At 43.0% G+C, this 25,392-nt stretch overlaps 1 protein-coding gene, 1 non-coding gene and 1 pseudogene across 13 annotated transcripts in view; 2 read left to right on the top strand and 1 right to left on the bottom strand.

The window, feature by feature from the left end:
• The first annotated feature begins 853 nt into the window (after nucleotides 1-853).
• The window catches only part of USP28 (ubiquitin specific peptidase 28), an 80,230-nt gene continuing 55,691 nt past the window's right edge, over nucleotides 854-25,392 (top strand). For 3 of the 12 annotated variants that reach the window (XM_073021157.1, XM_038005175.2, XM_038005174.2), the window contains exons 1-3: nucleotides 854-981; nucleotides 22,232-22,309; nucleotides 24,222-24,354. In XM_073021157.1, coding sequence (XP_072877258.1) covers nucleotides 925-981; nucleotides 22,232-22,309; nucleotides 24,222-24,354 — 268 coding nt within the window. In that variant the 5' untranslated portion in view covers nucleotides 854-924. Of the gene's footprint in view, nucleotides 982-8,380; nucleotides 8,516-22,231; nucleotides 22,310-24,221; nucleotides 24,355-25,392 lie in introns of all 12 variants that reach the window. The other 9 variants (XM_073021161.1, XM_038005176.2, XM_073021148.1 and 6 more) reach the window with 4 other exon arrangements.
• LOC119626701 (U7 small nuclear RNA) lies at nucleotides 10,811-10,870 on the top strand. Its single transcript, XR_005242841.1, has one exon. It is a non-coding gene; the product is annotated as a U7 small nuclear RNA (small nuclear RNA).
• On the bottom strand, nucleotides 16,706-16,800 carry LOC119626686 (U6 spliceosomal RNA; annotated as a pseudogene).

The following is a 25,392-nucleotide window of genomic DNA, read 5'->3' as shown; positions in this document are numbered from 1 at the left end:
GATCGTGCGGCCGCACTCCAGCCTGGGCGACAGAGTGAGACGCTGTCTCAAAAAAAAACCAAAAAAAAAAAAAAACAAAAAAAACCCCAAAACCAAACAACCAAATAAAAAACAATTCAATAGGAGCACGTGGTCTTTTAATATGAAATCGTAAATATCTGCCTCACACATAACAAAGTAACACAAAATTTTAGTTTGAACTTCTGAAAATCGAAAACGGAAAAACTCTGTAATTTTTCCTTTCATGCCCAGGTTAACAGCATCAAGGTTAAGGGCACCACGCGGGGCACCCATGAACGGAGGCTTTGGTCCGTTTGGTTAGCTTTCGACAAGCGACTGCATTCATCCTCCATCTCTCCTTCAAGATGGTGAACACTTTTTCATGTCACTGGAGTTGGAAATGGCCACAAAGCCTGGTGGCAAATCCTTTATTCCACGGTCATTCGGCAGTTTCCCACGGCGGGTGAGCAGCTTTAACTCGCCCATGGAGGGAGAGTGGAGCCGGAGGTCAGTCCTAGAAATGAGGTTTTGACGGCGGAGAGCGGAGAAGACTCAGGAACGCGGCTCCTAGGATTCGCGTTCCTGGGTACTAGCAACGCAGCCCGGGCTGTGAAGCCCACCGTGAGCTACAGGAGGGGCCGGGGTCACGTGACCGACGTCTGGTCAGCCGGGCGTGCGCGGGAGCACGCAGAACTGTTCGGCCCCGGGCCGCGCGCCTTGCGTGCGCGCGCATGCCGGGGGCGGGGCATGTGGGCCGGGCCTCCGGCTCGCGCAGCGGGCGGGGGCGGGACGGAGCGGAGTGGAGGGCGAGGGCGGGGGCGGGACGGAGCCGGGTGGAGGGCGGGGGCGGGGTCTAGTCCTGAGAGGCTGGGCCGGCGGTGGCAGCGGCGGGAGACGGGTGACCCGCGGCTGGGCGCCTCGGCCATGACTGCGGAGCTGCAGCAGGACGACGCGGCCGGCGCGGCCGACGGCCACAGCTCGGTGGGCTCCGCGGCGGCCAGCGGGAGCTGGGGGCGGGCTCCAGGCCCTGAGGGGAGCGTGCGGGGCCTGCGGGGCTGCGGGCTGCGGAGGGCGCCCCGGCCGGGCGGGACAGGGGGTGCGCCCGCGAGCGTGGGTAAGAAGGCCGAGGGCTCTGCGGGGCTCGGGCCGCGGAGATTGAGGACTGCATTTTTGCGTCCGTGGGCGAGCTGAAGTTGCAGGGGGATTTCCAGATTTTGGAAAACCAAATATAAAGGGCTGGACGTGGGGTTCTCCGCCGCAGGGATCAGTAAGGTGAGCGCTCCTGGGCCCCGACCGGGGTGAGAAACTTCCGAAAGCGGCAGCGTTGGTTGGTTTTGTTTTGTTTTGCTTTGACTTTTAAATCGGTTTTATGGCGGCGTTTTTAAAAGGTTAAAGCAGACCGAAATTATTTCCCTTAAAGTCCGGAATTATCACCGTCTTCTGTAAGACTAGGGGTCCCAGTTACCACCACTTCCCTCCCTCCCCACCCAGCTTTGAAAACAAAACAGCGCAGCCTCCCCAATTATTGCATTCATCACTCTAGATTTTTAAGAAGGGGGAGGAGCAGCGTGATGAATAGAAATTCTACTGATAATGCTCTCCTGTTCCCAATGTCTAAGAAGACTGAAATCAATACAAGGACTTCTGAGTTAAGATGGTGAGAGTGAAAGAACCCTGGTTTGGGAGAAAAGCTAATGTCTGTATGAAGAAACTTGGGAAGAGGGCAATTTGAGCATGTCTTCTAGTGTTACTTCAGAATGTTATAACTTAACACCACCTCCTCACCCCTCAAGTACTGCACTTTTTCAAGACAAAATGGGAAATCTGTGCCAGTTATTCAAATACGAGTTTGGAAGTGAGAAACTTTATATTTGTCATACAAAGCTGGCAGATAGATACCTTCAGGTGAGAATCCTTTTATATCTTTTTACTCTTTTGTCTGGAAGGCCAGTAGTAGGTAGCATGGACGCACTCTTTTTTTTTTTTTTTTTTTTTTTTTTGAGATGGAGTCTCCCTCTGTTGCCTACGCTGGAGTGCAGTGGTGCGATCTCGGCTCACTGCATCCTCCGCCTCAGCCTCCTGAGGAGCTGGGATTACAGGCGCCCGCCGCCGGCCGGGCTAATTTTTGTATTTTTAGTAGAGTTGGGGTTTCACCATATTGGTCAGGCTGGTCTCAAACTCCCGACCTCAGGTGATTCGCCGCCTCGGCCTTCCAAAGTGCTGGGATTACAGGCGTGAGCCACTGGCGCCCAGTCTGGACGCACTTTTTTTTTTTTTTTTCAGACGGAGTCTGACTTTGTCGCCCAGGCTGAAGTGCAGTGGCGCGATCTCGGCTCACTGCAACTTCCGTCTCCCGGGTTCACGCCATTCTCCTGCCTCAGCCTCCCGAGTAACTGGTACTACAGGCGCGCGCCGCCACGCCTAGCTAATTTTTTGTATTTTTAGTAGAGATGGGGTTTCACCGTGTTGGTCAGGAAGGTCTCAATCTCTTGACCTCGTGATCCGCCTCGGCCTTCCAAAGTGCTGGGATTACAGGCGTGAGCCACCGCCCCCAGTCTGGATGCACTTTTTAAAACTCATGTTAGAAAAATATACTTCCAGGTGCTGGACTCCAAAACGAAAGTATCATGCACTGATTTCTAATGGAAATGTTATTGTTCGATGTTCACAAGTGCCTATTGAAATGTGTCAGGATTTTTCTCTGTTTGGCTTCAGAGATCAGTTCTATTTGTTTTTAGCACAGTGACTTAAAAACATGGGAAAATTTTAGTTTGGAGACCATCATATTGATTTAGAGAAGAGACTATTTTAAGGGAGAGAAGTCATATTTAAATTTGTCGTGGCTCAGTCATTTAAGACCATGTGCCTATTAATCAGTGGCATCTTCATTTACGTCTGCCGCAGTTTGAGTAGTGACCCTATTTCAGCATTCTCCATTTGAGAGTTTGTGTGTGAGCTACTTGATGAGCATTTGTATGTAAGTCATAGCTATTTTGGGAAGGCTTGGAACTCCAGTGGCTGTGGCTGGCTGGAGTACTCTGATTCCTGGCCACCTGCAGAGTGATGACATTTACTGTTCTTCCCAGTGATTTGCCCTATACGGAAAGCTGTTAAGCTTGGAATGCTTGATAATGTTCGCCTCTTTTATTTTTGCTAATAAAAAGCTTAAAGTTATCAGGATAGGTTGAAGAAACTTATGGGAAAAGTACCTTTTGCATCTTATAGGAAAGATTTTAATAACTTCTTCCTCATCTTGGTAAGTTTCATGTTAGAATGGATTCTTTTATTTTGAACTCTCTGAGGCATTCTACCTTTCCCTTAAAGGATATTTCATTGTTCTAGTTGAGGAGAGCTATCCGTCCCTGACACTCAGAAGCTATTTAAAGCCTAGACTGCTTCTCTTCCCTTATTGGTCAGTTGTACACAGGACAGACAAAACCCTTTATGGCCTCCCAAGAATTTTAGTGAGAGAAATATGTAGTACTCTTGAAATACGCTCTCAGCATGGACTCAAATCTGAGAGTAGACACTTTGTGATTTCACTAAATCCCCCAGACTGCAAACTGGTATTCGAATATCTAAAGAGATTACGTACTGACAGCTTCCTGTATTTCAATCAATTCTTGACCTCTATAGCAGCAAAGTTTACTATTATTACAGGAGAAACAACTTGAAGTCGGTTTGGTTCTTATAAACCTGTCATTCTTGGCAGCTGTACTGAGAGTTCATATCACACATTATTTATGTCAGCTGAAGCGCTATAAAAACCTGCCGGTTTCAGTGAAAATTTAATGCCCTTTTTGCTTTCTCTTGATTTATTGACCTTTCATTTGCTTTTACTTTGTCTCATTAACTGATTTTTAAAACATCAGTAAGTCAGTGATTGGTTCCACAACCCTCATGCCCCTCTGCCCCCAAATACAAACAGTATTTTTAAGACTTACTGGCAAATAGCATCTTATTGGCAAGATCTCTCCATGTGTTCTGTTTCATCAAAGAAATTAAATAAGTAGTAAAATGAAGCAAGTACTTACCAAGGAAAATAATGCTGATAATAGTAATAGCTAATGCTAATTGAGCATGCACTATGTGCCAGACTCTCTGCTCAGAACTTAACATAGCATTCTCTCAGTACTTACACAACTCCACGAAGTTTCTGTGAGAAGGCTTATACTTGTTCAGTAATTTGTCCAAGGTCACCCAGCGAGGATATGGTACAGTTGGAATTGTATCTAGGCAATTCTGACCCCAAGAGCCCAAGGCGCCCTTCGTCCTATCTCATAGTTGATGGACCCATTGCTCTGAATCACAGACTTTCCACTACTCTTATAATGCCTTTTGTAGAACTCTCCTAATGTTTTAAACTTCCAGTCCTCCCTACAGTCTTTCTAAATAGATAATCTTCTTTTCTACTTGACTGAACTCGCTGATGTCTAAAAAGAGCTCCCTGCCTCATGTTTTGTCCCCGTCTCCCTACTCCATCTCATCTCTTTTCTCTTATTTCGGTGGAAAAGGTTCCCTTCCTCCTCCCTCGCCCCCCCCCCCCAACTTTCATTTCTTAGAGATAAACCTAGATTAATGGTTTTTACTAGGGATAGATTTTGTAATCTAGGAAGCATTTGGCAATGTGTGGAGACTTTCCGATTGTGACTCCGGAGGGAGGATGCTACTGGAATGTAGTGCGTAGAAGCCAGGAACGCTGCTAAACATCCTGCAGTGTACAGGAGTAAGTCCCCCAAAACAGAGTTATGTGTAAATTGTATAAAATAGTGCTGAGCTTGACAAACTCTGACCTAGATGATGTCTCTCTTCTCTTTCTATTATGTCCCTTCTCCTTAGTCACCTTTACTGTCTTCTCCCTTGCTGCTCACATTATGGTCCACAGTCCGGCAGCATTCACATCCCCTAGGATTTAGAAATGCAGAGAGTTGCGTGTGCTAGAGCCAGCTTGCTCTGCCTCTCCAGCTGATTTCGTACATCTCCTTCCAGCTCTGTGTTCAATGACCTCATGTTGATAACTGTGGCAGGGTGGGAATATTTATACCAAGGAAACAAGCCAATACACTGCCAATCAGCATACCACTGCCTGTATCCCCACTCTAGACGTATTCAATCAGTTTCTGCCTTTTGACAAGATTCTTGGGTGATTCATTTGCATATTACATTTTGAAAAGCTTATGGATAGAATTTGCATTTTCCATTTTGCCATGCACTTGTCCTCTATCTTGAAACCAAATAACAGCAACAAAAGCATCTACTGCCCAGTCCAGCTGTTGTCTCCACCTTCCTCCTTTTGTTTGCTTTTGGAACAAAGTTTCTAACCCCACCTGTTTCATTTCTAAAACATTTTTCCAGTGACAATGTATTCAGACTCAATATACAAAACTTGGAAAATACAGACCTGAGCAAGACTAACTCTTAGCTGACAGGAGATTGAGGGAGGTTGGTTCTCAGATTCTGCTACAGAACTTAAGGTGGCAATGACAGCTTCCTCAAAAGCCCAATAATTAGATGGCTGTGTGGACCAGTCTGGGCTCCCGCAAATGGCCGATTGTTCAGAAGCCTGCAGAGGGAGTGACTAGGCAGCAGCAGGTTAGGTTGAAAGGCAGTGAGTGGTTTTATGTAATCAGAATCTGCTCAGCAGCCTACTCTCCCTCTGTCACCCAACTGGAGTGCAGCAATGTGATTATAGCTCACTGTGGCCTTGACCTCGTAGGCTCCAGTGAGCCTCCCACCTCAGCCTCCTGAGTAGCTGGTACCACAGGTGTGCACCACCGCGCTTGGCTGTTTTTTTATTTTTTTTGTAGAGACGAGGTCTTACTATGTTGCCCAGGCTGGTCTTGAACTCCTGGGCTCAAGCAGTCCTCCTGCCTTGGCCTCACAAAGTGTTGGGAGTACAGGCATAAGCCACCACACCTGGCCCCCTCATACTTTTATTATTTTATGCTTTTATGATCCCTCATTACCACTTTTTTGCTGATAACTTTTTCTTTTTTTTTGAGACGGAGTTTCGCTCTTGTTGCCCAGGGTGGAATGCATTGGCGCGATCTTGGCTCACCACAACCTCCGCCTCCTGGGTTCAAGCTACTCTCTTGCTTCAGCCTCCTGAGTGGCTGGGATTACAGGCATGCACCACCACTCCCAGCTAATTTTGTATTTTTAGTAGAGACAGGGTTTCTCCATGTTTGTCAGGTTGGTCTCCAACTCCCGACCCCAGGTGATCTGCCTGCCTCAGCCTCCCAAAGTGCTGAGATTACACTCATGAGCCACCGTGCCTGGCTCCAAGTCTGTATTTCTAATCCTGAGTTGCAAATGACTTCTATACTCTGTTTCCCCGTGCTTTTTGAACAGTTCTGCTTGAATATCAACCTCCTTGGCTATAAACATTTGCTGCATACTTATTTTCCCAGGGTGGTTATACTAGGCATGGGAATGTACACTTGTATTACTAGTGTCTGCCATATGATATATGCCACCCTAAACACTTTTCCATACATTTTTATTTACAAAAACTCAGCAAGGTGTAAAGTATTATCTTATTACTGATAAGGAAACTGAGATGTCTTGTTTGTTTTTTGAGATAGGGTTTTACTCTGTCACCCAGGCTGGAGTGTGGTGACACCATCAAGGCTCACTGCAGCCTTGACCTCCCAGACCCAAGCAATCCTCAGACTCTTGAGTAGCTGGGAGCACAGGTATGCACCACCACTCCTGGCTACTTGTATTTTATTTTGTTTTTTGAGACAGATCTCCCTCTGTTGCCCGGGCTGGAGTGCTCACTGTAACCTCCACCTCCTAAGCCCTTCTCCTCCTGCCTCAGCCTCCCAAGTAGCTGGGATTACAGGCACGTGCCACCACGCCTAATTTTTGTATTTTTAGTAGAGATGGGGTTTCACCATGTTGGCCAGGCTGGTCTTGAACTGTTGACCTCAAGTGATCTGCCTGTCTTGGCCTCCCAAAGTGCTGGGATTATAGGCATGAACCACTTCGCCCAGCCTCTGGTTACTTTTAAAAGTTTTTGTAGCGATGGGGTCTCTCTGTGTTGCCCAGGCTGGTCTCAAACTTGTGAACCAAGTCATCCTGCCTCAGCCTGCAGAAGTGCTGGGATTACAGGCATGAGCCACCGTGCCCGACCTCAGATGTTAGTATGCCTTATAAGGGCCTCGTGAGTTTTATTTATTCCTTTTCTTTCTTTTGTCTTTTTTTTTGGAGACAAGGTCTTACTCTGTCACCTAGGCTGGAGTAGTGCAGTGGGTTAGTCATGGCTCATGACAGCCTCAACCTCCTGGGCCCAAGCAATTCTCCTACCTGAGCTTCCTGAGTAGCTGGGACTACAGACATGTGCCACCATGCCTAGCTAATATTTTTATTTTTTGTAGAGATGGGGGTCTCTTTATGTTGCCCGGGCTAGTTTTCAACTCCCGCGCTCCAGTGATCCTCCCGCCTGAACCTCCCAAAGTATTGGGATTACAGGTGTAAGCCAGGGTACCTAGCTCTTTTTTTTCTTTATTCGTATGAGATTTTAAACTGAAGTCCATTTGCTTCTATCTTACAGATGAGAAATGCAGCTTACAACTGTGATTAAATTATAAGTAGCAGAGCTGTGACTTCAAGCCATTCTGACTTGAAGCATAGCATTTCTCCAACTTTAGTACAAGCCTTTCTAAAACCAAAGTTTCTGACTTACCACTTGACTATGAAGCACTTTAATAACTTTAATAATTTTAATAACTTTTCATTGAACCCTGTTAGGCACTCTCTGAAATAAAATTTGGTGTGACCAGGAAGTAGAATTTGCAAAGTGACACAGTAAGTAAGTGATAAAACCAAAACTATAACACAGGATATCAGTATTTTTACTGTAAACTCTAGAGGAGTTTAGTTGGACAGGCAAGTCCCAGTATTTCACATTTCTTTTGCATTTCTTCATTTTGCTAATAATTACTGTTTGCAGTACTTCATTTGATAGTCATACAGGGCTGTCAAAACTTTTGGTGTACTTCATTTTCCATTCTGGAAACTGATGCTGAGGAAGATTGAGATTTGCCAGGAGGCTGATGTGTGCTGGAGTTTGGGCTGCATGGCACTATTTCAAGCATCTAGGCTTTCTACATAAAACAGGGGTCAAAATATCAGACACACAAAACCAAACTAAAGATCTACCTCAGTAAGTACCAGCTACATGCTGCATGATGGCTGGTAGGCACTTTAACCCTAAGAAGGTTTTCTAAACAACATTTTCTAAACAACATTTTCTTTTTCAGTCTTCTTGCCCAAGTTAGTACTTTCTGGTGTCCCCTCCCTCCCTCCCTCCCTTCCTTCCTTCCTTCCTGTATGGGGATATGTATACAGGTTTCCTTATTCATTTGTTTTTTCGTAGAGTTGGGGTCTTGCTGTATTGCTTAGGCTGGAGTGCAGTGGCTATTCACAGGCATGATCGTGGTGTACTACTGTTTGAAAATCCTGGGCACGAGTGATCCTTCTGCCTCAGCCTGCTGCAGAGCTGCCACTACAGGTGTGTGCCACTGGACCCAGGTGATTTTTTTTTTTTTTTTCAATTGAGGCAAAATTTATATAACATAAAATTATTTTAAAGTGGGGCTGGGAGCGGTGGCTCACTGAGGTCAGGAGTTCAAGACCAGCTTGGTCAACATGGTAAAACCCCATCTCTACTAAAAGTACAAAAATTAGCCAGATGTAGTGGTGAGCACCTGTAATTCCAGCTGCTTGGGAGGCTGAGGCAGGAGAATCACTTGAACCTGGGAGGCAGAGGTTGCAGTGAGCCGAGATCGCACCACTGCACTCCAGCCTGGGTGACAAGAATGAAACTGTCTCCAAAAAAAAAAAAAAATTGAAGTGTACAAGTTCAGTGACATTTAGTATATTCACAATATTGTGCAATCACCAATTCTGTCTAGTTCTAAAACATTTTCATTACCCTCAAAGAAAACTTTATAACCGTTAAGCAGTCACTCCCTATTCCCCACTGCCCTCAACCCCTAGCAATACCAATCTACTTTCTGTCTCTAGATTTACCTATTAGAGAGATTTCATCTAAATGGATCATACAATATGTGATCTATTATGTGTGGCATCTGTCGTTTATTGTAATGTTTTTGAGATTTGTTCAAGTTGTAGCATGTATTAGTTCTTCATTTTAATCACTGAATAATATTCCACTGTATGTATAGATCATGTTTTGCCTGTCCATTCTTCCATTGATGGACATTTGAGTTATTTACACCTTTTGGTTATTATGAATAGTTCTGCTGTGAATATTCATATACTCATACTTGAGTACCTGTTTTCCGTTCTTTTGGGTATATACCTAGAAGGAATTGATGACTTATGGTAATTCTATGTTTAACTTCTTGAGGAACTGCCAGACTGTTTTCCAGGGTTGCTGTGGAGGTTTTATATTCCCACCAGCAATACACAAGGGTTCTAGTTTTTCTCTTTCTTCATCAAAATGCTTGTTATTTTTTGTTTTTGTTTGATAATAGCCATCCTAATGGGTGTGAAGTGGCATCTCGTTGTGGTTTTGATTTGGCCATGTTAATGTTATGGCTAATGTTAAGTGTCTTCATAAACTTATCGACTATTTATATATCTTCTTTGGAGAAATACCTTTTTAAGTTCTTTGTCCGTTTTTGAATTGGGTTGTCTGTTTTTTGGTTGTTGACTTAAAGAGAGTTCAAAGAGAGTTCTTTATATTGTCTAGATGCTAGACCCTTACCAGAAAAAGGATTTAAAAGTATTTTCTCCCATTGTGTTTTCATTTTTTTCATAATTTGTACACTATATATTTCTTTTTTTTTTTTTCTCTTGACAGAGTCTGGCTCTGTCACCCAGGCTGGAGTGCAGTGACATGATCTCGGTTCACTGCAACCTCCACCTCTTGGGTTCAAGTGATTCTCTTGCCTCAGCCTCCCAAGAAGCTGGGATTACAGGCACGTGTCCCCATGCCTGGCTAATATTTGTATTTTTAGTGGAGACAGGATTTCACCATGTTGGCCAGGCTGGTCTTGAACTCCTGCTGACCTCAGGTGATCCACCTTGGCCTCCTGAAGTGCTTGGATTACAGGCATGAGCCACCGTACCCGGCCAGCACTGTATATTTCTTGTTGTATTTCTTGATGTATGTATTTATTTCTTGAATTTGTACACCGGTTGTCTTTTCACTTTCTTGATAATGCCCTTTGATGAAGAAAAGTGCATCAGCCCACTTCAGTGTCCCAAGTAGCTGGGACTACAAGTGCACACCACTGTGCCTGGCTCAAAAGTGTTATTTTTTTCTTTCGTTGCTTGTGCTTTTGGTGTCATATCTAAGAATCCATTGACACATCCAAGGTCATGAAGACTTATCTCTGTGTTCTCTTTTAAGAATTTTATAGTTTTAGTTCTTTATTTAGGTTGTCGATCCATTTTGAGTAATTTTGTGTATTGTGTGAGGTAGGCGTCCAGTGTGATCCTTCTGCTATGGATATCCAGTTGTATCAATACCATTTGTTGAAGACATGGTTTTTCCCCCATCAGATGGTCTTGGCACTCTTGTTGAAAATCAGTTGACCATAGATATGTGTTTATTTTCTGGATTCTCAGTTACATTCTGTTGGTCTATATATCTGTCCTTAGGCCAGTACTACGCTGTTATGATAACCGTAGCTTTGGATTAATACTAAGTTTTGATATAAGAAGTGTGAGTCCTCCAACTTTGTTCTTCTTTTCAATGTTGTTTCAGTTCTTCCAGGTCCTTTGAAATTCTGTATGAATTTGAGGATCAGGTTTTCTATTTCTGCAAGAAAGGCCAAAGCACTGCAGCTTTTAGAATTTGTCTAGCAGGTTTTCTGATTTTCGCTAGAGGTCCCCCCAACCCCCTGCCACATGCACACACATTGGGCCTTTGGAATTTTGATAGGGATTACATTGAACTTTTGAATTGCTTTGAGTAGTATTACCACCTTCACAGTATTAAGTCTTCGTGGCCAGACGCAGTGCCTCACGCCTGTAATCCCAGCACTTTGGGAAGAGGCCAAGACAGGCAGATTACTTGAGCTCAGGAGTTCAAGACCAGCCTGGGCAACATGGTGAAATCTCACCTTTACCAAAAATACAAAAAATCTTAGTTGGGCTTGATGGCACACATCTGTGTTCCCACCTACTTGGGAGGCTGAGGAGGGAGGATCGCTTGAGCTCATAGGGTGGAGGTTGAGGTGCACTCTAGCCTGGGTGACAGAGAGAGACCCCATCTCAAAAAAAAAAATACTGTCTTCGTGATGGTTAAGTTAATGTGTCAATTGATTGGGCCATCAGGTATGCAGACATTTGATCAAACATTATTCTAGGTGTGTCTATGAGAGTGATTCTGGATGAGATTAACATTGAATCAGTAGACTGTAGAGCAGTTTGAACTCCCTAATGTGGGTAGTGGGCCTCATTCAATCAAGACCTGAATAGAACAAAAATGCTAAGAGGAAACTTTGCTTGCCTGACTGCTAGAGCTGGGACATTGATCTTCCTGACAACCATCAGCTCTCTTGGTTTGCAGGACTTCAGACTCAGACTGGAACTTACACACTCAGCTCGCCTGGTTTTTGGGCCTCACACTTACACTAAAACTACACCGCTAGTCTCCTGGTTCTCCAGCTTGCTAACTGCAGATCTTGAGATTTCTCAGTCTCCGCAGTCATGTGAGCCAATTCCTTGTAATAAATCTCACCTCCTGTATTTATCTTCTTTCCCTTCTGTTTCTCTGGGGAACTCTGACTAGTACAGTTTTCCAGTTCATGAACCTGGATGTTTTTCAATTTATTTAGGTCTTTAACTTCTTTCATCAATTTTTAAATTTTTTTTTTTTTTTTGAGACAGAGTCTCACTCTGTTGCCCAGGCTGGAGTGTAGTGGCGAGATCTTGGCTCACTGCAACCTCCACCTCTTGGGTTCAAGTGATTCTCCAGCCTCAGCCTTCCAAGTAGGTGGGACTACAGGCACGTGCCACCATGCCTGGCTAATTTTTTGTATTTTTAGTAGAAATGGGGTTTCACCATGTTGGCCAGGCTGGTCTCAAACTCCTGACCTCAGGTGATCCACCTGCCTCAGCCTCCCAAAGTGCTGGGATTACAGGCATGAGCCACTGTGACCGGCAAATTTTTTTTTTTTTGAGACAGGATCTCACTCTTTTGCCAGGCTGGAGTGTGGTGGCACAGTGTTGGCTCACTGCAACCTCCATCTTCTGGGCTCAAGCAGTCCTCCCACTTCAGGCTTCTGAGAAGCTGGGACTATAGGCACGTACTGCCTCACCTGACTAATTTTTGTGTTTTTTGTAGAGATGGTGTTTTACCATGTTGCTCAGTCTGGTCTCGAACACTTCAGCTCAAGCAATCTGCCTGCATCAGCCTCCCAAAGTGCTGGGATTACAGGTGTGAGCCATCGCACCCAGCCTCAGCAGTGTTTTATAGTTTTCAATATACAGGTTTTTTTTCTTTTCTTTTTTTTTTTTTTTTTAAGACAGAGTCTCGCTCTGTTGCCCAGGCTGAAGTGCAGTGGCATAATCTCACTACAACCTCCACCTCCTGCGTTCAAGCGATTCTCCTGCCTCAGTCTCCCAAGTAGCTGGGATTACAGGCAGCTGCTACCATGCCCCGCTAATTTTTGTATTTTTTGTAGAGACGGGGTTTCACCGTGTTGGCCAGGCTGGTCTCGAACTCCTGACCTTCTGATCCACCTGCCTCGGCCTCCCAAAGTGCTGGGATTACAGACATAAGCCACCGCACCCAGCCCAGGTTTTTTACTGCTTTGGTCAAATTTGTTCCTAAGTATTTTATTCTTTAGGATGCCATTATAAATGTAATTGTTTTCTTAATTTCCTTTTTGATTTCTTACTGCTGTTTTATAGAAACACAACTGAATTTTGCCTGTTTATCTTTATCTCGCAGCTGCTGAATTTGTTACCAGCTCTGGTAACTTTTTTGCAGATTCTTTGGGATTTTGTATATATAGGATCATGTCATTTGTGAATACAGTTTTACTTTTTTATCCTTTGCAATTTAGATGCCATTTATTTTTTATTCTTGCCTGATTGCTCTGTCTTAAACTTCCAGTACAGTGTTGAATAGCAGTGGTGAAAGTGGGCATCTTTGTCTTGTTCCTGATTTTACAGGTAAAGCTTTCAGTCTTTCACCATTGAATATGATGTTAACTCTTGGTTTTTTTATAAAGGCCCTTTATCATGTTGAGGGAATTCCCTTTTGTTCCTGGTTTTCTGATGGTTTTTATTATGAATGTGTGTTGGATTTTGTCAAATGTTTTTCTGCATCAATCAAGGTGACCATTGTTTTTTTTTTTTCTCCTTCATTCTGTTGGGGTGTTATATCACATTGTTTGGTTTCCTTTTATGTTATTGGCAAGGGCATTTTCTTAGGCAGCCATTGCAAATGTATGACTAAGCTGTCTCTCTTCATTCTTTGAGATGTTCAGAGTATGTCCTACTTTGACGTTTTGCCTACCAGCATTCTGTCTCTCTCATCACAGTTAGTTTACTCAGTAGCACTGTAACTCAAGCTTTCTTTTCCTAGTGTCATCCCACGTTGAACCAGTTGTTCACATGGGCTAGACTAATCCACTTAAATGCCTTTTCTTCCTTCATGTATCTTCCCTGCTGAGGAACCTGCAGTGATTATCCATTGCTCATCAGATCAAACCTAAATTCTTCCTGACATTTAGAACCCTTTGTAATCCAATCCCACATCACCTCTCTGATCTCTGTTATTTATTTATTTGAGACAGAGTCTTGCTCTTGTCGCCCACACTGGAGTACAGTGGCGCAGTCTCGGCTCACTGCAACCTCTGCCTCCTAGGTTCAAGCCCTTCTCCTGCCTCAGCCTCCCAAGTAGCTGGGATTACAGGCACCCGTCACCACACGCAGCTAATTTTTGTATTTTTAGCAGAGATGGCGTTTCACCATGTTGGCCAAGATGGTCTCGAGCTCCTGACCTTAGGTGATCCACCCACCTCAGCCTCCCAAAGTGCTGGGATTACAGGCGTGAGCCACCGCGCCCAGCTATCTCTGTTACTTATTAAAAATAGAAACTATACGCGAACACCCACCTAGTAATAACTTAAAATTTTATCATTGCTGTATTTCTAAAACTATAAGCATATAAATTTGATTTCTCATATCTTTCCCTGATATTTTCCCAGTTTTTCAATTAGCCCTACCAATATGTTGTTAAAAATTGTATAGTCCTTCATTTTTGGTGATGTGTTCGATATGTTTTTCAGCCTCATTTCTCATATTTAGTTGGGACATGTATTCAAAGAAATGAAAAAATATTTTCTTAATATATCCTAAAATAAGGAAAAAGCAAGGCATAGGACATTATGTAGCATATGAAAAAATGTATTCATGTGCATAGACAATTTCTGGAAAGATAACAGAAACTGTTAATGGTAGTAGCCCTGGGAAATAGAACTAGGGTGGGAAGAAGGTGATTTCCTTTTCATTTTATACCCTTTTGTACTATCGGAATTTCTTAGTACATGTGAAGAAAGAGATGGAAAAAATTAAAAAGTAAATAATGATTAGTTTCTTTTTTTTCTTGTTTTTAAGCCCCAGTTTAAACCCCTTTACATGATATAACAGTGGCCAAATTTTAAACACTTTTAATGGTTTTTGAAAACTTTAAGCCAGTTAATAAACTCAAACAGGCATTTTCATCATGTACTGACATTTGCATCATTCACAAAAATTATTAAGTAGTCCATTTCAGGGAATTTAGCTCTGTCCGCAGAAAGCTGCTGTTTGTCTTTTTTAGACAGCCATATTCTTACAGCTACTTTAGGTTTCTATTCCATGAAAAAATTGGATCAGCATGGCATTGTTGCTGGAAGAAAAACTGAAAAAATCCTAGGGCTTTTAAGGGCCATTCCTTGTTTTATGGAGGTTGGAAAGGTTAGCAACTGTGTTTGTTGTCCAGACAGAGGTGTTTTTTTCTCTTTTTTTCTTTCTTTTTTTTTTTTTGAGACGTTATCTCGCTCTGTCGCCCAGGCTGGAGTGCAGTGGCGCGATCTCGGCTCACTGCAACCTCTGTCCCTGGGTTCAAGCCATTCTCCTGCCTCAGCCTCCTGAGTAGCTGGGACTACAGGTGCCTGCCACCACGCCCGGCTAATTTTGTGTGTTTTTAGTAGAGACGGAGTTTCACCTAAAAGTGTGTTAGCCAGGATGGTCTCGATCTCCTGACCTCATGATCCGCCCACCTTGGCCTCCCAAAGTGCTGGGATTACAGGCGTGAGCCGCCAAGCCCGGCCCGTTGTTGTTGTTGTTGTTGTTGTTGTTGAGACTGGAGTCTCGCTCTGTTGCCCAGGCTGGAGTGCAGTTGCGCATTCTTGGCTCACTGCAAGCTCCACCTCCCAGGTTCAAGCAGTTCTCCTGCCTCAGTCTCCCGAGTAGCTGGGACTACAGGTGCTCACCACCATGCCTGGAGAATTTTTATGTATATATATATATATATATATTTTTTTTTTTAGTGGAGATGGGGGTTTCACCATATTGGCCAGGCTGGTCTCGAACTCCTGACCTTGTGATCCTCCTGCCTCCTCCTCCCCAAGTGCTGGGATCACCGGCATGAGCCACTGCACTTGGCCAGAGTTTTTGGGGTTGATGCTATATGTTTTCTTTGACTCTTCAGGTGTTTTTTGTTTTGTTTCCTTTTGTTTTTTCTTTTTTTGCTTTCCTTGGGTACTTAAGTTTTATTTTATAATTGCGAACCAGATCTTTAGCTTTGGAAGGAATTTTAGTGGGCACACCTTGGTAGTTCTTTGGAGTAAGGGAACATTTATTAATTATTTACGTAGTTGTAAATTTAGAAATGTCTTCGTAAGACTAGACAATTGAGATCAGGAAATACGTGCATCAGAATGATGAAAATAGCATCCCTGTTTGAAGGAATGGAATAACCTATAAAGCGTCTCATCACAATGCTAAATTAGGAGTTTTAACGATTAGTAATGAAATATTTTGCATTATTTCATCAGAGAGTTTTAACTTAGTTACTGTAGGATCAGGCCAGGTATTGTTTGTTACAAAAACTTGATAGCTTAATGTTTTTAGTGTCTGAATAATCTTGTTAATTGCTGATTGTGGGTGAGTTATTTTTGCTCTAAGAAAATCTTCCTGAGAAGCGGGCTGGACTGCATCAAAACCGTTGAGTAGCAGTGAGGTCAAAAAGCTTGAGTTCCTTCCTGATAGAGGTTTGTGTTTGCCTGTCTTTCTTTACTGCCTCTGGGCAAGAAAAGGGAGTGCTTTTTGTTTTGTGAAAACATTGTGAATTTAACTCAGGAAATGCAAACCTGTTGGCTCTTGCAAGTTATTTGACTTCATTGTGAGAGGAGTACAGGCTTTGTCTTGTCTCCTTGTTGGGTGTGTATTTTACATATTGCAAGGTAGAGTGAAGTTAATATTTAAATCCTCTTTCTGTGAAGTTCAGGAGAAGTGAGTTAGTAATATGGTAGGATCTTGATGGGTTTAGTGTTACTGTAAAATTAATTTTTATATATATATAGTACTTATGAAGATTTGGAGTGTGGGTTCTGTTGAGAACTTTAGCTAAATCTTTACAAGACTGGGTCATGTCATAGCATTTGTGTATGTATATAAATAATGCATGTGAAATTTGTTATTCATACTCTTTACATTTTATTTTTATTTTTAAATTATGGAACACTTCATGAATTTGCATGTTACTCTTGCACAGGGTCCATGCTAATCTCTGTATTGTTCCAATTTTAATGTACTGCTCAAGCAAGCTCTTAGACTTTTAGTAGTTATGTGTTTTATAGTTATCTTTGATTTAGCTTTTAATTCTAGTCATTTGATGATAAATAGGCTTTGTAAACCTTAATTTCCTAATGTGTGCAATGCCTACCTTTGTTATTAGGATTACATACATGAAAGGCGCCTGTTCCCTGACAAATGTTCAGCCAGGTATGGTGATGTGTGCCTGTAGTCCCAGCAACCTGGAAGGCTGTGGTGGGAGGATCCTTTGAGTCCGCAAGTTGCGGTCAACATAGCGAGACCCCCATCTCCAAAAAGAAAAAAAATAATAAAGTAGTTGCTTAATAAATGTTAGCTATCTTTATTATCAGCACTGTCCCATGGATGATTCCAATTAGGCAGTGTACTGCATGATTCTTGCTTTAAAGGAGGCAAGAATTTCATATTGAAAACAATTAGAGAACAGGTCTGGCCTGGTGGTTCATGCCTGTTATCCCAGCACTTTGGAAGGCCAAGGTGGGTGGATCACTTGAGGTAAGGAGTTTAAGACCAGCCTGGGCAACATAGTGAAACCTCATCTGTACTAAAAATACAAAAATTAAGCTGGACGTGTTAGTGGGCGCCTGTAATCCCAGCTGCTCAGGTGACTGGGGCAGGAGAATCACTTGAACCTGAGAGGTGGAATTTGCAGTGAGCTGAGATCACACCACTGCGCTCCAGCCTCGGTGACAGCAAGACTCCCTCATAGAATAGAATAAAATAGAATAGAGTAGAGTAGAGTAGAGTAGAGTAGAGTAGAGTAGAGTAGAGTAGAATAGAATGGAATGATGAGAAATGCCAAGTGAAGACAGTGGCTACATTCAGTCACAGGCCTATTCATTTCCTTAACATGGGAGATGAGAAAGGGGAGAGAACAGTATGGGCCAGAGTTCTTAGAAGGACTTCGTATGGAGGAGGTAAGACAAATATAACCCTTGAATGTAGTTGGCATACCATAGTTTAATAATGTAGGTGGTGTTACAAGTGATTCTAGGAGCAACACTCTGTGCATGAGAGAATGAGTTTGCAGTAAGGAACTGAGAGGAGAAAAGGTAGAACAGGCTAAGCGGGGAATCGGGTAATGGTCTTTGAATGGCAAGATGAGGAATTTGGATTTGAATTTCCATGTAGAACATTGTTCTTGGAGCTATACAAAATAATTTTACACAGTTGTCATCTCTACCCAGTAGCCTTTAAAAAAAAGGTCACTGGGCCAGGTGCAGTGGCTCACGCCTGTAACCCCAGTACTTTGGGAAGCTGAGACAGGTGGATCACTTGAGATCAGAAGTTCGAGACCAGCCTGACCAACATGGAGAAATCCCATCTCTACTAAAAATAGGAAAACTAGCTGGGCGTGGTGGTGGGCACCTGTAGTCCCAACTACTCGGGAGGCTGAGGTGGGAGAGTCACCTGAGCCCGGGATGCCGAGGCTGCAGTGAGCTAAGATCGTACCATGCCATTGTACTCCAGCCTGGGCCACAGAGCGACACCCTGTCTCAAAAAAAAAGTGGGCCACAGAGCGACACCCTGTCTCAAAAAAAAAGGAAACTCAAGAATGTATTTTCCTTTCCTGATTGTGTTATCCCAGATATATTAATGTCCACTGCTACCTATTACAAAATGGAGAAAGATAAATGGGAATATTACAGTATAACTGACTTTAATCCAAGGCCAAATGTAAATAATTAGTAAATTAGTATTTGAATACTGTATTTCATTGATTCATGTTTATTTGGCATTCTGAGATCTCTGACATCAAGATGTTCTTAACATTTTTACTGTCATCCAAGTAGCAGATGTGATGTTGCCGTTGTCTGCACTTGCATGAACTTGGTCATAGCTGTTACTATTGTTATAACAACAGTTGACAGTCAAGTTATATGTACTGTTAGTAATACATGGTTAACTTGCCATTGCATATATCACTTAAAAATTTACACTGTGATTCAACATTGAAATGAAAACAAAACAAAAAAAACCAAAAAACCTGTATATGAAGCAAGGCATGGAAGCAGAATGGCAGGGTATAAATTTGATTTTATATGAAGCAAAATATTTACCTTTGTAGGAATGTTTGCAGTTTCAGATTTTCTTGCAGAGCTATAGTCAAGTGCTTTATGCAACCCAGAAGGGCAGATACTATAGATGTATTATGCTGTGTTAAGTTTTGTTGCCGAGAAACATGGGAAAGAATTGCCTATCATATGCCAGGCAGTGCACCTGGAAGCAGGGGAAATTGCTATATTCCTCAACATAAATGAAAAAGTTCAGAGATTTAAGAAGCCAGTGTGGTATGTGTCTCCCAGGACTGCCATTAAGACATTGTGTCATAGTTTAAGTGGCAGCAGTTTTCCTTTCTTCGTTTGTAACCGATGGCACCTTAGATTTAGTCAAATGTAATATTTACATCTCTACTTCTGATGATAGCTGGTTTAGAACAGATTGCACTACTAAGTAATGAAACTTGTGATTATATAAGGACAAGCAAAATTTTAAAATAAAGAAACTTGTTGGGGTGCAAAGATCAAGGTCAAAATATAAAAATAGGCTGGGTGTGGCGGCTAACACCTATAATCCTAGCACTTTGGGAGGCTGAGGCAGGAGGAGGCGGAGGTTGAAGTGAGCCACAGATCGCGCCACCGGACTTTAGCCTGGGCAACAGAGTGAGAAATAAATAAATTAATTGAAAGTAAAAACTGGCCAGGCGCCGTGTTCATGCCTGTAATTCCAGCACTTTGGGAGGCTGATCGCCTGAGGTGGATTGCCTGAGCTTGGGAGTTCGAGACCAGCCTGGCCAGCATGGTGAAACCCCGTTTATACTAAAAATACAAAAAATTAGCCGGGTGTGGTGGCCGGCGCCTGTAGTCCCAGCTACTCAGGAAGCTGAGGCAGGAGAATTGCTCGAACTCAGGAGGTGGAGGATTGCTCGAACTCAGGAGGTGGAGGTTGCAGTGAGCCGTGATTGCACCATTGCACTCCAGCCTGGGCGACACAGTGAGACTCTGTCTCAAAAATAAATAAATAAATAAATAAATAAATAAATAAAATAAAATACAAGAATAAGGTGTTTGCATTTTTTTGCACCAGATAGGTATTCTTGCCTATCTTTTTGGCTTCTCAAATACAGCGTGGCATAGTGCATCCCTTATCAGCAGTAACTTTGCGTAAAGTTGCTTAACCTCTCTGTGCTTCAGCTTTTTGTAGGACGGGCATAATACCTATGTCCCAGGTCTGTTATGAGGGTTCGGTGAGTTACATTAGTTCATACATGCCAAGTGTTTATAGCAGTACCTGGCTAAAAGTAAGCAGTATCTGTTAGCTATTACTTTTTACTGGGATTATTTTCTCTGAATCATAAATGTTAATTTTTATACAGAGTAATTCCCAGTGAAGATGCGATTATCCCATTGTTACCTTCTTGATGCTAGTTTGGTGTTAATGTACTACTTATTCCCCCTCTCAATTATTCCACCCTTTTTTGGGTACATTGATGTTGATCTTTTAGAAAATTATGTGCGATTTTTGTGAGATACATAGATTCGTACCACTTTTATACAGTAAAATCAAATGGAATTAGAATTAGTTTCAAAAAAACTAGTATTTAATTTTTCTAAAAATTACATGCTTGGGATTTTAGTTTTTGCTTAGGCTGAATCTGGATACCTTTTAGTATGATAATCACTCTCCCAGTGCACAGGCAGTGACTGGATTTGACAAGACTCATAGCGTGAAAGTCTGCTGGTCTCAGCAGGGTAGGGTTCCATTTGTGGCCTATGACTATATAGTCTGACTACAGCAGAACGACTGTTGATGCTTCTTAGAGGACTTTATTTATTTATTTATTGAGACTGAGTTGTGCTCTTGTTGCCCAGGCTGGAATGCAATGGCACAATCTTGGCTCACCGCAACGTCCACCTCCCGAGTTCAAGCAATTCTCCTGCCCCAGCTTCCTGAGTAGCTGGGATTACAGGCATGTGCCGCCATGCCCAACTGATTTGTATTTTTAGTAGAGATGGGGCCATGTTGGTCAGGCTGGTCTCGAACTCCCGACCTCGAGTGATCTGCCCACCCTGGCCTCCCAAAGTCCTGAGATTACAGGCATAAGCCACCACGCCCCGACCTCTTCAGGACTTTAGTGGGATGTTTCAGTTAGTTATTTCTAGTTGTGTAATACTTTAGTGTTGCATTGGGCCCACAGCTGTTGAAGAACATAAGATACTGTTTCTATTATAGCTGGGAGTAAATGTAGACTATCTCTCTGAGACATATTACTAACTTAATTTAAACGTAATCTTAGGAATGGTATAAATTAGATTTCTTGTTGCTGAATTAATTTCGAACTACTTTGTTTTCAGCATTCATCTTAAAAGATCATTGTGTCTCAAGTTGGGCCAGCCAGTTGTTTAGATTGAGCTGTACTTGCAAATCGGTGTTTTGTATTTTGTCTTTGTGTAAAGCAGGATAAAATGATAGAGTGAAGATGTTAAGGCTGAAGGGGTTGTAAACTGATTTTGTCTTAGCTGGAAGTTAACAATTTAGGTTTTTCCATGATTTAGGTTAATGAAGAGGAAACATTTCATACTTTATACCCTTTGAAATTATATATTTTATTTAATCGAGAAAATTCTAGCTTTAGCTGTACTTCTTTTTAAGTAATCAAACACAGAGTTTTAAATATGTTGGTGTTATCATTGGTTAATTACATGATTGGAAACTTATTGTCAGTGAAAAATGATACACACTAATGGCATGTGCAAGAAAGCTTAAAATAGCACATCTTTATATCCATGCAAATTCTCCGGACTCCTTATATGACCTACTTAATGTACTGCCTACCAAAAGAAAAACCTGGGGAACTTTTAAGTGTCCATTAAGGCTGGAATATTACATTTAAATGTTTTATATATTTGTAATTTTACTATCATCTATTTCTTTCATAAGTACCAAAGGTATTTTCCATGATTGAACTTTTAAAAGAGAAAAAGATTTGGCATTTCAGAGTATTTCTGACAGCCAATACATTGTTACTTGGAGCTTGTTGGTTGTTTAGAGTTAAGAAATGAAGGGCTGTTTGCGTTGGCCCACACCTGTAACCCCAGTGGACTTTGGGAGGCCTAGGCGGGTGGATCATGAGGTCAGGAGATCAAGACCAGCCTGACCAACAAGGTGAAACACTGTCACTACTAAAAATTAGCTGGGCATGGTGGCATGCGCCTATAATCCCAGCTACTCGGGAGGCTGAGGTAGGAAAACAGCTTGAACCCAGGAGGCAGAGGTTGCAGTGAGCTCATGCCACTGCATTCTAGTCTGGGCAAGCCTCAGGCCTGTTTGTCCAAGATGCTTTTTGTTATTCTTTAAATGTACCCAGGTTTACTTTCTGACTGACATATTTGTGGTTTATTTTTTTGTTTTGCAAATATAGAGCTGCCAAATGCTGTTAAATCAACTGAGAGAAATCACAGGCATTCAGGACCCTTCCTTTCTCCATGAAGCTCTGAAGGTTGGTTTCCAGATCTCTGCTAGTCCGGAGGCTTTCAAGCAGCTGTCTGTATGATAGTTATGTCAGTTCAGGCTGTTCCTGTGCCCAAATTAAAGCACATTTGGGGACAGCACCTCTACAGGTCAAATGACTGACCCAGCGTCTTCAACATGTAAATCATAAGGGACTGGGGGAGATTTGTGGTTCGGGTAACCTTGCAGCGTAAAAGAGATTTAAGAAACATCAACCAGTTGCACTGTATAAGCCTTATGGTTCCTTATCCAAACCAGCAAACTAAATAATATTTGAGTCAGGGAAGTTTGAACTGGTTATCTGATATTGAAAAAACCTGTTGTTACTCTTAAGGTGTGACAATAGCTTTTTTTTTTTTTTTTTTTTTGAGATGGAGTCTCACTCTGATGCCCAGGTTGGAGTGCAGTAGCACAATTTTGGCTCACTGCAGCCTCTCCCTCCCATGTTCAAGTGATTCTCCCACTTCAATCAGCCTCCCAAGTAGCTGGGATTACAGGCGTGTGCCACTACACCTAGCTAATTTCTGTTTGTTTGTTTGTTTGTTTTGAGATGGAGTCTCGTTCTGTCGCCCAGGCTGGAGTGCAGTGGCCGGATCTTAGCTCACTGCAAGCTCCGCCTCCCAGGTTCACGCCATTCTCCTGCCTCAGCCTCCTGAGTAGCTGGGACTACAGACGCCCGCCACCTCGCCCGGCTAGTTTTTTGTATTTTTAGTAGAGACGGGGTTTCACGGTGTTAGCCAGGATGGTCTCGATCTCCTGACCTCGTGATCCGCCCATCTCGGCCTCCCAAAGTGCTGGGATTACAGGCATGAGCCACTGTGCCCAGCCAATTTTTGTATTTTTAGTAGAGATGGAGTTTCACTATATTGGCCAGACTGGTCTTGAACCCCTGACCTCAAGTGATCCGCCTGACCTGGCCTCCCAAAGTGTTGGGATTACAGGTGTGAGCCACCGTGCCCAGCCATGGGTTATATTTTTAAAAGATACCTTCTGAAATGTTGACCAGTGATAAGATGGTTAGGATTTGCTTCAGAATATCTAAGACAGTATAGGAGGTTTAGAGAAAATAAGAAAGGTTATGACTAAGTGACTAGGTAATTGTGGAAGATAAGTGATAGGTACATGGGGGTTCTCTTATTCCCTTTCCTGGTATATATGTTAGAAATGTTTCCTCATAAAACGTTAAAAACAAGAAGGATCACCACTAGAAAACAGGTAACTGCTTGGCCTTTTTTTTTTTTTTTTGGAGACAGGAGACAGGATCTCACTCGGTTGCCCAGCCTGCAGTGCAGTAGTGTGATCTCGGCTCACTGCATCCTCTGCCTCCTGGGCTCAAGCAATCCTCCCACCTCAGCCTCCCTAGTAGCTGGGACTCAGCCTGGCTAGTTTTTGTATTTTTAGTAGGGACGGGGCTTTGCCAAGTTGCTCAGGCTGGTCTCCCAATTCCTAGGTTCAAGTGATCTGCCTGCCTTGGCCTCCCAATGTGCTGGGATTACAGGCATGAGCCACTGCGCCTGGCCTGCTTGGCATTTTTGTTGTAGGGCTGACTTCATTTAGAATGTCTGTGTTAATTGCCAACCCCCTTTTTTGACACATCGTGCTTTAGACTGTTCACAGAAATCATGAGTAGTAGTATCTGAAGCAATGGGAACAAATCTCCATCGAGATTTCACTTTTGTTTGGGTGTTGTGGGAAATCAGAGCATGGAAACTCCTGTAACGAGGCGTTTGATAGATGCTTCAAGCACATTAGACCTGTCCAGTATAGTCTTATAATTCTGCCCTAGAATTATGCCTGAAAGTACTCAGTGTGTCACCAGGGTAATAAAGTTAATACTCAAAACTGGTTTTAAATTCTATGATGATTACTTTTGAAATTTCTATTGTCTTTTTCTCCCATAGGCCAGTAATGGTGACATTACTCAGGCAGTCAGCCTTCTCACTGATGAGAGAGTTAAGGAGCCCAGTCAAGACACTGTTGCTACAGAACCATCTGAAGTAGAAGGGAGTGCTGCCAACAAGGAAGTATTAGCAAGTAGGTACCATATATCCTGTCTTGGTCCTTTGCTGAACTAGCAGAAAGTAAGAATCCAAGTCTGTGTGAGTTCCCTGTCAATCACATCAGCCTTTTGAAAATAATAGTAATAACAGCTTCTTACTGAGCTGTTGCTATGTGGCAGGCACAATTCTAGGCACTTAAAAAGTTTCAGCTGGGCGTGGTGGCTCATGCCTGTAACCCCAGCACTTTGGGAGGCCGAGGCGGGCAGATCACGAGGTCAGGAGATCGAGACCATCCTGGCTAACATGGTGAAACCCTGTCTCTAGTAAAAATACAGAAAATTAGTCGGGCGTGGTGGTGGGCACTGGTAGTCCCAGCTACTCGGGAGGCTGAGGCAGGAGAATGGCGTGAACCCAGGAGGCGGAGCTTGCAGTGAGCTGAGATCCCGCCACTGCACTCCAACCTGGGTGACAAAGCAAGACTCGGTCTCAAAAAAAAAAAAAGTTTCATTTGTTCATTTACTCATTGTTTAGCATTTAAATGAGGACTAACTATGTGCCAAACACCCTTGAATCCCTGCCTGCATGTAGTTTATTTTTTAGTGGGAGAAGCTCAACAAGTAAATAAATTACATAATATACTAGAATATGATAAATACCATGGAGAAAAAGGACAGAATGAAAGAAATGGAAAAAAAAAAAAAAAAAAGAGTGCTGGGGACTGGATTTCCAGTGGATGGACCTTTTTTTTTTTTTAAGATGGAGTCTCACTCTGTCCTCCAGGCTGGAGTGCAATCGCGCGAACCTCCACCTCCTGGGTTCAAGCAATTCTCCTGCCTCAACCTCCTCCTGAGTAGCTGGGATTACAGGCACTCACCACTACGCCTGGCTAATTGTTTGTATTTTTTTTTTTTTTTTTGAGACGGAGTCTGGCTCTGTTGCCCAGGCTGGAGTGCAGTGGCCGGATCTCAGCTCACTGCAAGCTCCGCCTACTGGGTTCACGCCATTCTCCTGCCTCAGCCTCCGGAGTAGCTGGGACTACAGGCGCCCGCCACCTCGCCCGGCTAGTTTTTTG

The sequence above is a fragment of the Chlorocebus sabaeus genome, chromosome 1 (genome assembly GCF_047675955.1).
Source record: "Chlorocebus sabaeus isolate Y175 chromosome 1, mChlSab1.0.hap1, whole genome shotgun sequence".
NCBI classification, from domain to species: Eukaryota; Metazoa; Chordata; class Mammalia; order Primates; family Cercopithecidae; genus Chlorocebus; species Chlorocebus sabaeus.
The sequence above is the reverse complement of the archived record's forward strand: the minus strand, read 5'-3'. Positions and strand labels throughout refer to the sequence as shown.